General features: G+C 34.2%; 1 protein-coding gene across 1 annotated transcript; it reads left to right on the forward strand.

Moving 5' to 3' along the window:
* Positions 1–351: 351 nt before the first annotated feature.
* LOC128670870 (proton-coupled folate transporter-like) lies at positions 352–10,044 on the forward strand. The gene is made up of 7 exons (XM_053746886.1): positions 352–1,368; positions 1,531–1,687; positions 2,699–2,800; positions 3,037–3,174; positions 6,533–6,616; positions 9,045–9,201; positions 9,811–10,044. The coding sequence occupies exons 1-7, from the start codon at positions 502–504 to the stop codon at positions 9,905–9,907; spliced, it is 1,602 nt and encodes a 533-aa protein (XP_053602861.1). The 5' UTR covers positions 352–501; the 3' UTR covers positions 9,908–10,044.
* The last annotated feature ends 6,926 nt before the right edge of the window (positions 10,045–16,970 follow it).

The raw sequence follows: 16,970 nt of genomic DNA on the forward strand, positions 1-16,970 counted from the left end.
CATTATATTTATTACGGTTACATTAATACTTATCAAAAGCGTAATATACAAGTGCTACAAATTATAAACAAAACAGATATGAAAATACACGATAAGATCTTTAGAATATGAAGACAGTTAATTAGATCAAATCTAATTAGAAGTATTTTGGCTACAAGAGTTGAGAAGCGTTTACGGAAAAACAAAGTGCAGAAAATATAAGGAATCGTCAATATATAAATCATTCCTAGTACGTGCTGAAGAAATATGATGTCTTTCTGCATTCTAGACATTTTCTGTAAGAGTCAAAGCTCTGCAAATATTGGACAGATTGAGTAGCGCGCAGTTAGGTATGTTTTATCTGGTAGATAAGTTTGGTACAAACAGTTCATTACTGTCAAAGACACGCATGAGTTTAAATGTAATCCTGCGCAATTTTCCATCTCTGGCAAAAACGAAACTCATGGCAAAAAGGCAGCGATTATTGGTATTTTGTTAAAAATATTTCGAAAAAGTGTTAAAATGAAAGAAAATAGCGAAAAGCTACCACCATTAGTGCAAGAAGAAAAGGAAGTAGAAAAATTAAAAGATGAAAACGCAACTGAAGAAACGCCGTTGAAAACATGCGAGGATGTAGAAAAAAAGGAAAACAAAGAGAAAAAGTTAACGATTATGGAAAGGTTAAAAATCATAAAAGCCAACATCACAGTTGAGCCTATAATGGCATGCTATGTAATGCCAAGTGTACTGGCATCATTGGCGACGCAAAATTTAAACTTGGAGAAGGCATGTCGGGTTAATTTGAATTTTTCTACTGAAGTTTGCGATGCTCTTAATTTAAGGCAAACTGAAAACTATACTGAGTATGAAACACAAGTACAAACCTTGACCGCTAGCGTTCAAGCTTGGAAGAATGTAGTTCAGACTGCTATACCTGTATTGTTAATATTGTTTGTTGGGGCTTGGAGTGACAAAACTGGGAAACGAAAAGCATGTATCATGCTGCCTATAGTCGGAGAATTCTTAACCAGTATTGGTTTTATTGTAAATACTTATTACTTTTACGAGTTACCAGTCGAAGTTGCTGCAATGACGGAGGCAATATTTCCTGCTATCACTGGAGGCTGGTTTACAAACTTTATAGGAGTATTTAGCTACATTAGTGATATAACTACTGAAGAAGAAAGAACTTATAGGGTCGGAATAGTAAATTTATGTATGTCTTTAGGTTTTCCAATAGGTAGCGCGTTAAGTGGAGTTCTATTGACATGGCTCGGATATTACGGAGTGTTTTCAATATCAACTGCTTTGTACGTGTTTAGTTTGTTTTATGGTTATTATTATTTAGAGGATCCAAAGAGACCTGCAATAGAAGAAAAGAGTCAAAACGTAAGTTTTAATCACATTTGATTATTTCCGAGACTATTTTAGACAATTATTTTGTCTATCCACTGACTACAACATTTGTGGTCAGTTAGTTTTCTATTTTCTTTCGACGCAAGATGGCTTATACGCCAAATATATTGTTTAAAGTCAAATGTATTGTTTTAGACGAAAGGTGGATTTATTGGATTCCTTAAGGAATTCTTCGATGTATCACTGGTCATGGACACTTTTCGGGTTGCATTCCATAAAGGAGCTGGGAACCGAAGGCTGAGGGTGGCCATGCTTCTTATATCAGTGTGTGTGATCTTTGGTCCAATGCATGGTAAGAAATATATTCAATTCGTTTCTTCCTATCTACACTAATATTGTATGTCAAAGTTTCCCTGTCCACAAAATGAGTAATAGATGTAATTTTAGACTGTTTTGTGGGCTATTTTTTAAAGTTACCAAATATTAATGCACCATATATAAAATAATGAAAATAAAAAAAAGTTGTCCAGTACAAGTTCGGTAGTATTTTGAAGGCAGAATGTATATAAAATCTCCATAATAAGACGATGTTGAATTAATTATTTTTCGAATATTACAGAAACTAGTGTTTTATCCCTAACTACGTTCAATTGGTAGTTTTATTTAAATGACGCCTTGACTGAGATGACCTCTAAAGGAAACCTCAAAAAAATTTAACGGTTTTTTTTTTCGAGATTCGAAACAGTACGAAGCCATATGAAAGAAAGGCCGCCAGTTAACAAAATTATTGAGCATAATATAATATAATAATTTAATCATGCAAAAGTGACATTGACAAAATTTTGCCGCTTTAAATAATATTCCATTATAAAAATAAATTTCGTTGAATCCTTAAGAGCCTTGGAGACTTCAATGGCGCAGACAAAGCTCGGTTGATAAAAATGATTATTTTCCTTAAAATAACAATTTTATTCCCTTTAGGTGAAGCCAAATAATATTATTTAAGAGATTAAGATCCAAGATGTAATGAAAGCAAATAAGCACAACGTATTTAAGTACTTAAAGGCGGGAATTTGTTTATTTGAGCGATTTTTAATTTATTTTTGTGGCACCAAAATAATGAGACGACCACAAAACTGCGGTCGGTATTGTCATCATGTGATTTTATTTGGTTTTACCTGAAACCTATCCTGGGGGGCTACCATGAAATATAAATCACGTAGCACGCCATTGCGTCCATACGATCTCTCTTTTTGAACACGATAAGAGAAAAAGAGACAGCAAGTAACGTTTCGTGGTATGCCTTCTGCTTTCATCCTTATCACGATCTTTTCAAATAAGCTGAAGCCATGTGATTTTGCAGGTGAATACACTGTTCTCTATCTATTCGCCCGGTTCAGATTCAACTGGGACGAGGTGCAATACAGTCTGTGGTCTACGTACGCCATTACGACTAATTTATTAGGTAAGATTAGTTTATTACTAAACTAGCGACCCGCCCCGGCTTCGCACGTGTGCAATATATGCATGTTACATATATATATATAAACCTTCCTCTGAAATCATTATAAAAAAATCCGTTGCGTAATTTTAAAGATCTAAGCAAACAGAGGGAAGCGACTTTGTTTTAAAATTTATATAATGATTTAAGTCTAAGTTGTTGAAGATCCTATTTCTGAATAAATGCGTTCATGTCCACAGGCACAATGTTCTCAATCAGCCTGTTCAGCAACTACATGAAGTTGGATGACACGCTGCTCGGCATCATATCCTGCGTCAGCAAGATCATGGCTTCCTTCGCCTACGCCTTCGCTAGGAACGATCTCGAAATTTATATGGGTAAGTTTCATTCTTATAAGCGTATTATATAAAGATGTATTACATCTTAAACCTGAACTCCTAATGCTGATAAAGCCTAAGGAGTTCAGAATTAAGATCATACCAATTACAGCGATTTCCCAGGGTCCACTTTCCTACTTTTTGTCATTGGCATACCTAGTTATCAGACCAATTACAATTCACATAGCACATCTTTGGGTCCGTTCGACAATTTTAAACGTCGAATTGATGCAAAGACGTGTACTTGTTCCATAGTAGGCCCCCCAGGTCATAGTGACATGTTATTATTTTTATATTGTTAAGTTGTGTCTTAAAAGTTATTCACGGGTCGTGGCCCGGTCCTTTGAGACGTAGATCTAACATGTAGAGGCGATTTCTAAAACGTTATGGGCACGAACCATAGCATAGCATGTACACTATCGAAGAACAAAATTGATACTACAATGTATTGTTTTGAATTATTTTGTTATTATTGCCTTTTACACCTGTACACAGTTCATAAAAATATTTTGACTTTGCTTTTGAACTGAAATTTCAAAATACCTAGTTATGCAAAACAGTTATACTTGCGTCGTCTGGTTTTACTTAGCATATATTTAAGTCAGAGATTATAGGTGAAATGTACGTTTGTATGAAAACTTTGTGCCGCATAAGCTCGTAAACACAAATTCTGGAAACTTCGCTGCACCCGGCTCTGCTGCGTTTTGAATTATGCAGTCATATTTGAATACTGTTTATTTTATAAAAATCGGTTTTCAAGAGCGTCATTTTTGTTCGCAAGAGCGTCATTTTTGTTGGCCCAGGTAGACAGGACGAGCGTTTTTCCGCACGTTAAAAAAAAGGTAGACAGATGTGGATGGCCTTTTTACGTTTTCCGTGACGACCTCCGTGGCGTAATGTTCACGCCCGTCCGCTGCCTGCCTGGAGGTCCGTCCTGGGATCGATTTCCAGGGCAGGCAAATATGTATTCGTGTCATATTCATGTGGTTTTCAGTGTCTTGTAGTATTTTATGTCAGTATCCAACAGACCCATAGTACCAACTCGGTGATTGTTATTTAGTGTTTTATATAAGTACTACTAAGTAGTTATTTGATGTTTTATTTTATTCGAATTAAATAATATATATACACACTTCACTTATGATGAGGGATATGTTATCAAAATTCAGGATATTTTTACTCAGTGCAAGATTATTTATAAGCGAATTTTGCATTCACAAATAAAATCAAAGTTTACACTTCATTTACCATAGATTAATTAACCGTCGAACGAGTCATTGACATCAAAAGACAACAGATAAGTTTAAATACGTGTACTAATTAAAAACAAGATAACCTTGAGAGATACTATTGATAAACTTCGATCAGTAAATTTAATAAAGAAGAACTGAACGCTTCAAACTGCATGTTTCTTGATAGCATATTAGCCATACAAAATTATCTTAACACGATAACGAGACGTACTATACACAGCGCAAATTACCTAACTTCAGAAGGTAATTTACCAATTTAAATTTACCCTATGTCCTTCTCCATACTTTAAACTACATATATGCAAAATTTCAAGAAGATTGGTTGAATAGTGAAGAGTTAACAAACAAACAAACTTAGTTTCGCATGTATAATATTAGTTAGGACTAACTTATATTATATACCTGTTACCTCTTCACGCTCTATCTACTCAACTAATCTTGTTGAAATTGTGCGTACATGTAGTTTAATGTATGGAGAAGGACACAGTGTACTTTTCATCCTGGAAGAATAACTGTTTCTGTGGGAAATTTACGCGGGCGAAGCCGCGGACAATAGCTAAAAATTGTGATAGAAATCGATCCGATTGTTTTTAACAAACTGCCAGATTATTTTAAAACATTCGAGATTTTGACATTTCTATCAGAATTTTATTTATCAACGCTGTATTTTGTCAGTTACCAGCTTATGTTGATTCTTTGGTCTTACGAGATGATGTAGCCTACTTCGGCTTTCTGTCAGTTTCTCTCTCTCTCTCTCTCTCTCTCAAGTCTCAAATCAGGATTCGATTTTATATAGAAACATTATTAAAGTATTGATAGCACATGAGCAATTCGAAACTGTGGTGGTGTAATGGTTAAGACGCCCGCCTGTGGATCAAAAGGTCCCAGGTTCGAATCCTACTCGTGCCACATGAGTTTGTATACAAATCTAACTCATGTCTAGCAGTTTTCATCGATCACCACTTGCTTCTGGTGAAGTAAAACATAGTGAGGAAACCTGCACACTGGTTGGTTATTATTAACTTGTGTGTGAAATGGAGAAGGCAATGGCAAAACACTCCATTAATAATGCCAAAAAAGTTGTTGTGTATGTTTCATTCCACGTAATGACCACGACCCTCAGCCACGAGGAATACGACTATGAAGAAGATAGTTAAAGTATATAAATACTAGGTATGCAGCTATATCTAGATATATCTAGATGTAATAATACATACATGCATACCTTTTTTGCAGCTGATAGCTGCATACCTTTTTTTGATTGCTATTTATTATTTATTTTAATCCACACATTTGTCTTACACATCTTTTTTGTGTTTAAAAAACATTATCATTATCCGTTGTCTTGCCTCGTCTGTGATAAAATACATAGGAAAATTACATACTATAACACACAATCACAATGAACTCATATAGTACACAAATATTGACAAATTGCACAGTTACAACTGTGTTTCAACACACAAATAACATATGAGCGTATTTCAATCACGTATCGAATCACAATATTTAATAGCAAATAACATTGCTGATACAACTTATTGAGTGAATTTAAAATAAAATTTTATTAGTACATTCGAAAACGTGTAAAAACTTTGAAAGGCATGAAGTATAAAATGCAGTTCTGTTTAAACATTGCACTGCTTTATCGTACTACTTATCACACTGTCTACTAATATAAAACTTAAAATAATAAAACATAGGTCTTTTTTTAGGTTTTCATATAAAATGTGGACTATTTTTGTTTTTGCTATCAATAAATAATTGGCGCTTTTTTTATTTTATTCTTTTTTTATAAAACCTTGTCAATATGGCCAGACATTTAATGATTCCACAAGAAGACAAAGACCACTAAATACATATTCATACCTTCTATACATAAGGAGAAACAGGACAGTATACATTTTGTTCTGTCTGTTTCTTATACAAAGGTAGTCTACCGAGACCTACCGGATTTATTGAATAGTTCTGAATCATTTTCTGTAGCTACTAATTACACAGTTTGTCTTTGCCATGGATTTAGTAAGTACGGTCTTTGCAAATTCATAAAAGTGAAACAAAAGATCTTCGATCATCAACGATGTAGTAATATTTATTGTTCACAGCACCACTTCTAGAGATTCTGAATGGCACATCGTTCATAGCAATGAGGTCTATTGCAACCAAGTTGGTGAGCGGCAAAGAGTTTGGTAAGAAATCTTTACGTTCTTATTTCTCTCTTTAGGATATTACACAGATTGACAGACTTGCATTTGTCCGTAATAATGCGTGTTTATCAGAATGACCTTTTCGCTTGAAGGCATCGATGTCATCAAAGTATGATTTCATAATTATGCGTAAATCGTATTGCCCAGTACTACAATGTTTTGTGATTAAAAAAGGCTAAAAAGAATATAAAAATAAAACAGGCACCTTTTCATGTCCAATTTTAATTTAGGTATGTAATATCTCCAATATTTCTCAAAAAGCCACAAAGTATTTCTCAAAACGCTACAAAGTATTTCTCAAAAAGCTACAAAGTATTTCTCAAAAAGCTACAAAGTATTTCTCAAAAAGCTACAAAGTATTTCTCAAAAAGCTACAAAGTATTTCTCAAAGAGCTACAAAGTATTTTTCTCAAAAAGCTACAAACTACTGGCATTTTGGAACCACTGTTGAGGGGAAATTCCGAAAAAAAAGTCATAAAAAGTGTTAATTCCTATCATGCCAGAGAAGTTTACCATTATTTTACACTGTTTACATTTTTATAGACAGGTTTAAAAAAAGCGAATTGGGTGATGATCACTTGATTAACTTTAGGCAGCAGATTGGCTCGAGTTAAAGTTGGTTTATGTCTTTATCCGTACCATGTCTTTAACGAAATTTCAGGAAAATTGGTTGAGTAGATAAAACGTGAAGAGGCAAAAACTAAATCACAATTCTAATGTCTGTTGGCATATAGTTGATGCTCATTACTAACCAACACGTTATAAATTAACAATGCAATCTTATCAAATGAAGTAGTTGTCTCGCATATACTTTTATTACTTAGCGATTAGATTCGTATTTAAACACGGTTCAAGTCTAGGCAAATATTATTTAAAGGTACCGTTTATTTATGTTTATTAGTCTATGTGCTACCGGGTAGACAGAGCCTGAACGCCCAAAACAATTAAGAACAGAGCGGGTATAAAAACGTCAATATACGTATGTTTCGTTAGCGGCAATGGTGAATGTATGTACTGTTACATACTCCGTTTCCGTTCCGTTCCGTTCCGTTTCCGTTCCCGTTCCCAGGAACATGCCATCGACATTGGGAATATTTTCGCCAGAAGTGGACATATTCCTGATAACGCGCAGTACAAAAGAATTTTTAACAAGTTTATTTGTTAGACAAATTAAAAAAACCACGACTTTCAATATTCATTTCGCTACAACTTTTGAACGGCTGAACCGATTTTCATTAAACATATCTAAGAACCACCGCATAAAAATTAGCTATCAATTAAATAAAAACGCATCCAAATCGGTTCACCCGTTGATGAGCTACGGTGCCACGTACACAAACAGACAGACAGACAGAGCTGTCAAACTTATAACACCCCTCTTTTTGCGTCGGGGGTTAAAAACGAGATAAAATCCTTGTCTCGTCTACGACTACGAGATGAACTAGTGATCGATAGAGATGTCATTCGTTCAGTAGTCACGGCAATGTCGTAAACTAGTCGAAAATTACACTATTTTATGCACTAGTTTAGTTTGACGTAAAACAAAAACTGTGTCGTCTTGTTAACCGTATGTACTAAAACTGACAATCGCCATCCGTTTCATTTGTCTGTTTAATATTTATATTAGAATGTGTTGCCATTGCTCAGTCGTGCTCCGATGTTTCCTACAGTCTTTGACAATGACGTGGTTGCTATGCGTCGAAACCTCATACAATTTCTACGTTCTTCTGCGTTGATCCGTCGACGGATGTCAACATGACGGATGACGTGGCAGCGCGACTGAGCAATGAGAATACGGGGATCTAAGGGGAATCACTATCTAATGCCATGTAATAAAGACGAACAGTTTAAATATGTACTGCAAAATTCGATATTAATTACTTATTTTAATGTAGTTATGATAGCCAAATTCTTGAGAAAGGCTATATAAATAAAACAAAATGTTGTTGTACAGCCAACAGCACATCAATTTGCCCAAATTCATGGCGGATTATTCGCTATAACCACTCCAGAGTGGTAGACATGAAGCTAATTATTATACATTCACAAATACCTAAATTAAAAAGTAAAGAAATCCCAGTTTCCTAACAGCTGAACCATAGATAAAATAAATATATATTAATTTTATCTATGGGCTGAACACACATTTTTCATAACTAGAACACTAGACCTAGACAAAAGACAAAAACTAGACCAAATCCTTGGCACTGTAGCAACCAAACGGCTAAACCTGTTTGGCTACTACAATGCCAAGGACAGACATACATACAAATACACAGACACGTTAAACTTATAACTGCCCTTATATCATCGAGGGTTAAAAAATACGTTCACTAAATGCTCACTTGCTCAATAGGGGGTTATTTTTAGAATTACTCGTTATAATATAATATATTAAAATCTATTCCAGGAAAAGTAAATTCTCTCTTCGGATTGGCTGAAGCGACGATGCCGCTGGTATACGGACCGCTGTACTCGCGCGTGTACATGGCGACCCTGAACGTATTGCCTGGAGCGGTTTTCCTTTTAGGATCTTTTCTTATTCTGCCTGCTGTTTTTATATTTATGTAAGATTCGTTTCAATTTCATTTCTTCCCTTTAGCAATATATCACTGGGAAACAGAATCTCATTATTTGATTAACCATAGCAACGGATAAAATAATTTCATCGACCAATGACTTTCGAGAGAAGATTGTAATCAGCAATGGGCCTAAAAAAGGGCTGAAATTATGATAATGACTTTCATAAATTTTATTGTGTTTAATTAATATTCATTAATATACATGAACTAAAACATTATTTATCAAAGTGAATACACAATCGCATCGTTATTGTCACAAAATTGTGTAATCTCAAAATCAAAATCTCAAATATCTATATTTCTATAGCGAAAACATAGTCATATCACAAATTCATCATTAAATTTCTTTGTCCGAATTCAAATTTAAATCTTATTTGCGATAACTATTATTTACAGAGAATAAATTAAATTAGTAGTAGTTTAACAGCATGCAAATCATATTATAAGTTACTTTTAGACAACAAATATTATTGGACAAAGAATTTTTATGAGAGAAATACCGACGCATAACCAAGATAGGTTACCAACATGCGTTAGTTCTCTGAATTTATTGCAATATATTAAATATGTTACCTGAATGTAACTTGTTTGCAGATGGTTATACTTTGAACATAAAAAGGACAAGAAAGAAATCACGGAACAATTGGAAGACGTCAAAACAGTGAACACCGAAAAATGTTCTTCTTCATAGTCGTATTCCTCATGGCTGAGGGTCGTGGTCATTACGGGGAATGAAACACACACAACAACTTTCTTGGCATTATTAATGGAGTGGTTTGCCATTGCCTTCTCCATTTCACACACAAGTTAATAATCAACCAGTGTGCAGGTTTCCTCACGATGTTTTCCTTCACCGGAAGCAAGTGGTGGTCGATGAAAACTACTATATATGAGTCAGATTTGTATACAAACTCATATGGTACGAGTAAGATTAGAACCTGTGACCTTTTGATCCACAGGCGGGCGTCTTAGCAATTACACTACCACAGCTTCAAAAAAAAAATGTTAGAAAAATGGAAAATAAAAATATTAGTATAATTTATATAATACAAGTGTACTTTTTTTAAAACCAATGGTCAGACGTTTACAACATTTTTAACCAAATGTTTTAGAACACACTAAAAAAATATTAAAATTATTCTTTGCATTCATCATCACCGCCACCGTCCGTACAACCTACTAATATTATTTTTAAAAAAGGTTTGTATAGTTTTTGTTTGTTTGTAATGAATAAAAAGCTATTGAAGCGATTTTCATAAAATTTGGTACAGAGACTGACAAAGCCTTCAAGAGTAACATACTTCATAAATTATGGTTTTACCCGAGCGAAGCCGAGACGTTCCACTAGTTGTCAATAAGTGCAATCGCCGACCAATTGAAGTCAGTGTTTAATAAAATAAAATAGAAACACAAGTCAAAACTTGAATATTAACATTGTGCATTTTTGACGTCTTACGAATTTTCTGTATGTGTCACGTGTCTTCTTGATGCGAATTTAACATACCCATCACAAAAAATGCACAACGAAGCTTAAGAAATTTTCACATAAAAAAAACATTTTCAATAAGTCACACAAGTATCATATTACGTAGGCACAGAGTGTGGTCTCATAGTGAATGCCAAACATTTCTGGCTTAACAGTTTCACCACACTCGCAGTACCTCAGCTCCTCGTAGTAACATTGGGATAAAGGTTATAATGATCAAATCATATTTCTAAGATAAACATTTAAACACAACGAAGTATTATTTTTTAAATTAAAAAAGTACTTAAATACACACGACGCCAAGTATCCGACTTTTGTTAAATGACATTTCTCTTGGCTGACCTTTTGATAAATGCATTTCCACTTTTGACTGCTTGGATATGGCTTGTGGATTCATAACTCTTGTTGACTTTGATAAAAAGACATTACACAACAGTCAACCTTTCTTTTTTTAACTAAACAGAAGAAATAAATCTTATTAACTCATGTGTCTTGTTACTTCCGTCCTTTATTCACAAATCACTCACAGATTACAGGAATTCAAGGAAAGATCTTGACGTCAAAGACTAAAGTAGACCGGAACGAACATTAACTTATGTTAAACGGATGCCTTTACTCGACGTTTACTACGACATGTACTCGGAATATCAACGAACTATTGCGTAATTTGATATTATGCATCTTACCAAGCCATATTCTCCGTAACTGCGAAACTATTTGATTGATCCAATATGTTATCTTAATACAATATAGGAACTACATACCCCCATCTATGCGGGGGGATATTTCCTAACGAGTTAAGCCCTCACGCTGAGTAAGAACATCTTCAACAGTGCTTCTCAAACTTAATTAATAAATGATAAAAAATAATATGAATGGCTCGATGTTACACTTTGATATTGCAATACTCAAACGTCAGCGTCTGATATTTTTACAATTAACCATTTTTAAAAGATTAATCATTAAGTTTATTTATTCCCCCCAATACCTGTGACTTTATTATAGAGTATTTGTGTAATTTAGTGTATGTATTTATATTTCAATTGATATTTCTATTATATGAAAGTTGGCCTACGTAAAGGAAGTCTTATAGTCAAAGGTATACATAGCTTTTATTTTATTTTGCAGCTTTAAAATAGGTCTTAAATTAATTGCTTAACCCACTTGAGTAATATTTTGTACTAAAAAATTTTTGAAAATAATAACGAAACGAAAACATTCTGGAATCGAGCGGGAATAAAAACAATACTAAAAATTTATCGTTAAAAGGAATTTTGTGAAAAATAAAGACCAAAAAAATAGGTAAACTGCAGCTGTGCTTAGTCCAGAGTGTGTAAAAGAGATTCTTTACATTGAGAACCACAGGTTTGCACCATTATTTTGCATGTTATTAATTCCGCGCGCCGTCATTATACGCCCTTTTAATTACATTTAATGAATAAGCGAAAATTACCTTTTGTATTATTCAAAAACCCTTTATGTGCTGCTCCTATCTTAATGAGGTTTTGAAATTTTAAAGGCTGTTTAGAAAATAATTAACGATGATCGCAGTGAATAATGCGCGATTACGACAGTTTTGAGCCGACGATACTCGTCGGAGGCGGAATTTTCAATTATGTTGGGAAGCACTGTACAGATCTTAGGCAAATCAAACGATTTATAAATATAGGTATACAGGTTACTCATGGGCAGAAAATACGCGTAATTACGAAGATGGAGGAGAACGAATGACTTATGAAACCATTGCACGCAACAAAATCAAATTCTAGTTGAAAAAGAATGTGCCTGTGGTCTGAGGGCACAGATTTATATATTGTCTAAGGGAACACTTTCACTTGAAATTCTATGAAGATATGAATCCATTTGATTGGCGTTTAGCTTCATACAGTCATAAATACAATATGTATAAACTATGCCAAATTGAGAATAGGTACTCGAATAGTAGTCAAAAGTTACCACCTAGGACTGTGACAATGGACCTGGAAACTCGCTTCTTTTTTATTTATTCGTACATTTTCGTGTCGTATCTAAAACCACGTGTAAAACACGTTAATGAGGCGCTATTCACACACTGCCTCGCGAGGCGAGGCGCGAGGCAAGGGGGGACCTCTTGACGTCCAAATTAACGTCTGCGTTCAAGAGCCTGTACGTACAGACGGGATGCGCTTTGCTCGTTAGCTGTTAAGTAGCAGAAGGAGGTGGACTTCTTTGCGTAATTATTGGTGAGTAGAAAAGGGTAGCTGATGATAAAAACTTAACATTACAATGTGCGTAGGGTCTGAGGGCCCACTTCTTGAAATTCTATGAAATTATGCTTGGTATTTAGTGAACATTCCAAAATTATTGCGAAAGTTGGAATTAGATTTTGTGAAATCCAAATAAGCTAGTGACGATGTTTTACGAAAGGCCCTCAATCTACATTCAATAAATCAAAGTCTCTTTCAACCGTACCAACAACCGTCTCTAAAGCATGATATCGACATTGTACTTGTACATAATTCATAGGTTCTAATAAATAACTTTTAGATATTAATTTTTTTTTTAGAAATCGTGTAATGCATTTAAATAAAAGATGAGTCTAAAGATTCAGTCTGGCATTAAAAACCAACTGCCTGATGTCTTAGGACGACGCCGCAAATTATAATTAGGTATGTTTTTCTTAGAGAAGATACGGGACAGATCTCGGGCGAATAAAACCAGGGTGGCAGTTATTACGATAATAAAGACGACGTTAATTCAGCTCCATCGGAGAAGCACTTATTAGTTGAACAAGCACTGAATTTCCTCTATGACTATAAACTTGAGAACTATTAATTTGCACGTACTTTATCACCGATAACACAAAATATTCAAGTGAACAGATATCAATGCTACAATGTTTTGTCCATTTCTTGCGTCCTTTGTGAGTGTTTACATCTGGGGCCCTGTACTTTAGTTTTACTTTTTCAGTATTTTTACAATTTATGTGAAAATATTTTGTGTTATTAAAATTATGAATTTTTGTAAATGTACAAAAAAGAAACAATGTTTTTTTTATGACCAAACATAAAATCATGAATAGTTACTCTTTTTAATAGTTTATTTTTAACATTGGAATTTATTTTGATCAAGCTATTTATAACCTCTATAATTTACGTAGATAACATAGCACTAGAAAACACGTTTCGTCGTTCCAGTTTCATAGTCTGTTTGACTATTAAATTGATGCATTCAAATTTACACAAGCATTAGATGTTCCGAGACATGTATTTAAATATAACACGGAATGTGTGATTCAAAATTCATTCAAAATTTTAGTTTTTGAAAATAACGCTCTAATTACGGCGGAGGAAATAAAACGCTCAGGTGAGAGAGATAAATATCTTTCTCTCTCTCACCTGACCACAATACACCACAGAACAAAATTTACCATCCTAATCCTAACTAATATTATAAATGCGAAAGTAAATTTGTTTATTTGTTACCTCCCCACGCTTTATCTACTTAACCAATCTTCTTGAAATTGTGCACATATGTAGTTTGAAGTACAGAGAAGGACAAGTACAGAGAAGGATATGTCCTTCTCTGTACTTCAAACTACATGTGTTACCTTTAATCCCGGAAAATAACTGCTCCTGTGGAAAATCACGCGGGCGAAGCCACAGGCATATCTTTGATGTGTATTAATTAAATTATTTTGCCACTATCGCGGGTTTTTGAGATCAATATTGTGTGGTCTGCGGGAAACCTAATACCCCAAATTATTTGAACGCAATGTGCCAACGTAGACCACAGATACAAACTTTCTCTATAATTATGCGTTACTCTGATTAAAATGTATTAGGTCATATACAACTGAACGATAATTTTGACAACGATAATAGAAATTATGTATGCCTCCTTGGTTGTCGTACGAGATAAGTAATGGGTAAAATGTGTTGACAACAAGAGGGTTAACGTCAGACGACCGGTCGGCCACAAAGTCAGGACCGAATGTTCAACGAAATATAGTTTCGATGACGGCCGATGGGAAATTTATAAATGAAGCATAAGAAATTATTTTAAAAAAATGTACTAGACATCAGGGTTTATTTCTTGAGTTTGTGAAATTGCCTTAATTTGCTAAAATTACTTGTTATATTATCGTTTCCATACCGCTATATTACCGCAATCTCGGCAACGAAAATCACCCTTCCATGTACAAGCAGTACGGGAAAGTTGTCCGTATTAATTCCGTAGTCGGCAAAACCGGCGAATTTATAATTGTACGTTATGCCACCATTATTTAGATTTAAGCAAATCACTGCGAGCAAAACATCGCTTTTCACTCGCACTCGCTCGTTTGTCTAAGTTTTTGGCCGACTCTGAGTTAGGAATAGGAACTGGCTGGTTGTAAAGCAGCATCTGTATAGAATTTGAAAATATCGTTTCAATTTTGAAAAGCTTTGAAATTCTTTTTTTAAATTTTATCATAATTTTATCATTATAGTATTCGCCACCCATATCTGTGCTCTGCTTTACATTACAAGTTTATACTTAATGCATTCATTTTTGCCAGACATGTGTTACATTTGATCAGGGCATGAGTTTGATACAACATGAAATGCCTACTTTCTCTATCAGTACCTATAATAACTAATAACTATTCCAAAGTCTCTCTAAACTTCTTTATCCCTTCTGTTTAATTGATACGACAATGTAACTGTGTAATTGATATGACACGATGTCATACGTCGTGTCGTATCGATTACTATTTTCAATTCCTCTCGGCATTTTTGAACTAATTTAAAGTAATGCCTTTATCTCTCATGTATCGGTGGTGAATAAGCTTTAAGCTCGGCAAGCAATAAGTCTGGGTCAGATAATTAACGCGAGCATTATCTTGCTGATAGCAAAGTCGCGGATAAGAGGCTTGTTGAACAAAAGTTGCTGTCTGCAAACGTTGTAATTATTACGTCTGGTAACACTGGATTTACAGAAACAAATTTAAGGCATAAAGATTTACTTATATAAAATCTTGAAGCTTTTATTTTGGAAGTAGTAAAATAATTATGTCTCGAAAATAATATTAGGTGAGTATAATTTTCATCTTTTGGATATTTATCGACAATTTTTCATGAAACTTTTTCCGAGCCAAACAATTTAGTCAACAAAAACAACGAAGACTTTATGTTTTGCTACAAGTAAAGGTTCAATCTTTGTTTATACAGTTTCAAAGGCTTATATATCCCTCGCATCTGAGCGTTTTCCAGATTCCTTTCGCAGTCATAGAGTGTCGCAGCCCAGAATCTCTTCTACTTTTTCGTCTCCACTTCGCTCAGTGGCTCAGATATAATAACGGCTATTTCTTCCCTAGATTCTTTCAAATCCACACAGATAAGTGTTATTTTCTATTAAAAAATATTCTAATACTGATGTAATTTTCCCTTACGTTCCCCCTAAAACTAAAACTCATCTTCATTACAGAGCCACGCAGACACAAAGTAGGGACAGCATAAATCTATCCGAAAGCTAAAACAGACCACGCTGAAACACGGTCGCTTGTGGACAAATATGTAGCGTTAGCAAAAATTATTTAGTTACAAGCTGTTGCTCACAGCTCCGCTCGCGGTAGTCCATGTTTGACTTCGGGTCTTTAACTATATCTATTCTGAATTTCATTAAAATGGAGAGGCAGAGTTTCGCATTTATAATATTTGTACGTAGTGAAACTTTAAGTATCAATATGTTAACAAGCAAGGAAGCCTTTCAATTAATTTAGTAGATAACCTAAGTGACCTTATTAAAGCCAATACATTTATGCAATAATTGGCTATTCGACTCGGTAAAAAATTAAATGTATAAAGGTATTTAAATAATTAAACACGATGATTGAATGTTACGATCATCGAATGCTTTTTCAGTCCAAAATCCGTGATGTCACAATACATTCATTACTGTCATACGAGCTCTAATAAAATTTTATTATTGACAGTAGAAAAAGTTATTAAAAGTAATTATTCGGATGCAATATTTAAATGATCATAATAAAATATTTACAGTTAAAATAAATCCACATACTGAAGGATTTAGTAGGTAATAAACAATAATAAAATCGAGTGACTGGGCCGAAACAATGCATGCGTATCTAAATGGGATGATAATGCTATATTACAATGACGTACATATAACGGAAATGACGATTTAGCCAAAGAAATGTTATGAACTCAATTCGACGAGGACAGAAACTAAAAAAAATCTTTCAAAATTACTAGTTTTGAATAAAAAAATTGTTACAATTTTTTCAAAA

This window comes from Plodia interpunctella, chromosome 6 (genome assembly GCF_027563975.2).
Source record: "Plodia interpunctella isolate USDA-ARS_2022_Savannah chromosome 6, ilPloInte3.2, whole genome shotgun sequence".
Lineage (NCBI taxonomy): Eukaryota > Metazoa > Arthropoda > Insecta > Lepidoptera > Pyralidae > Plodia > Plodia interpunctella.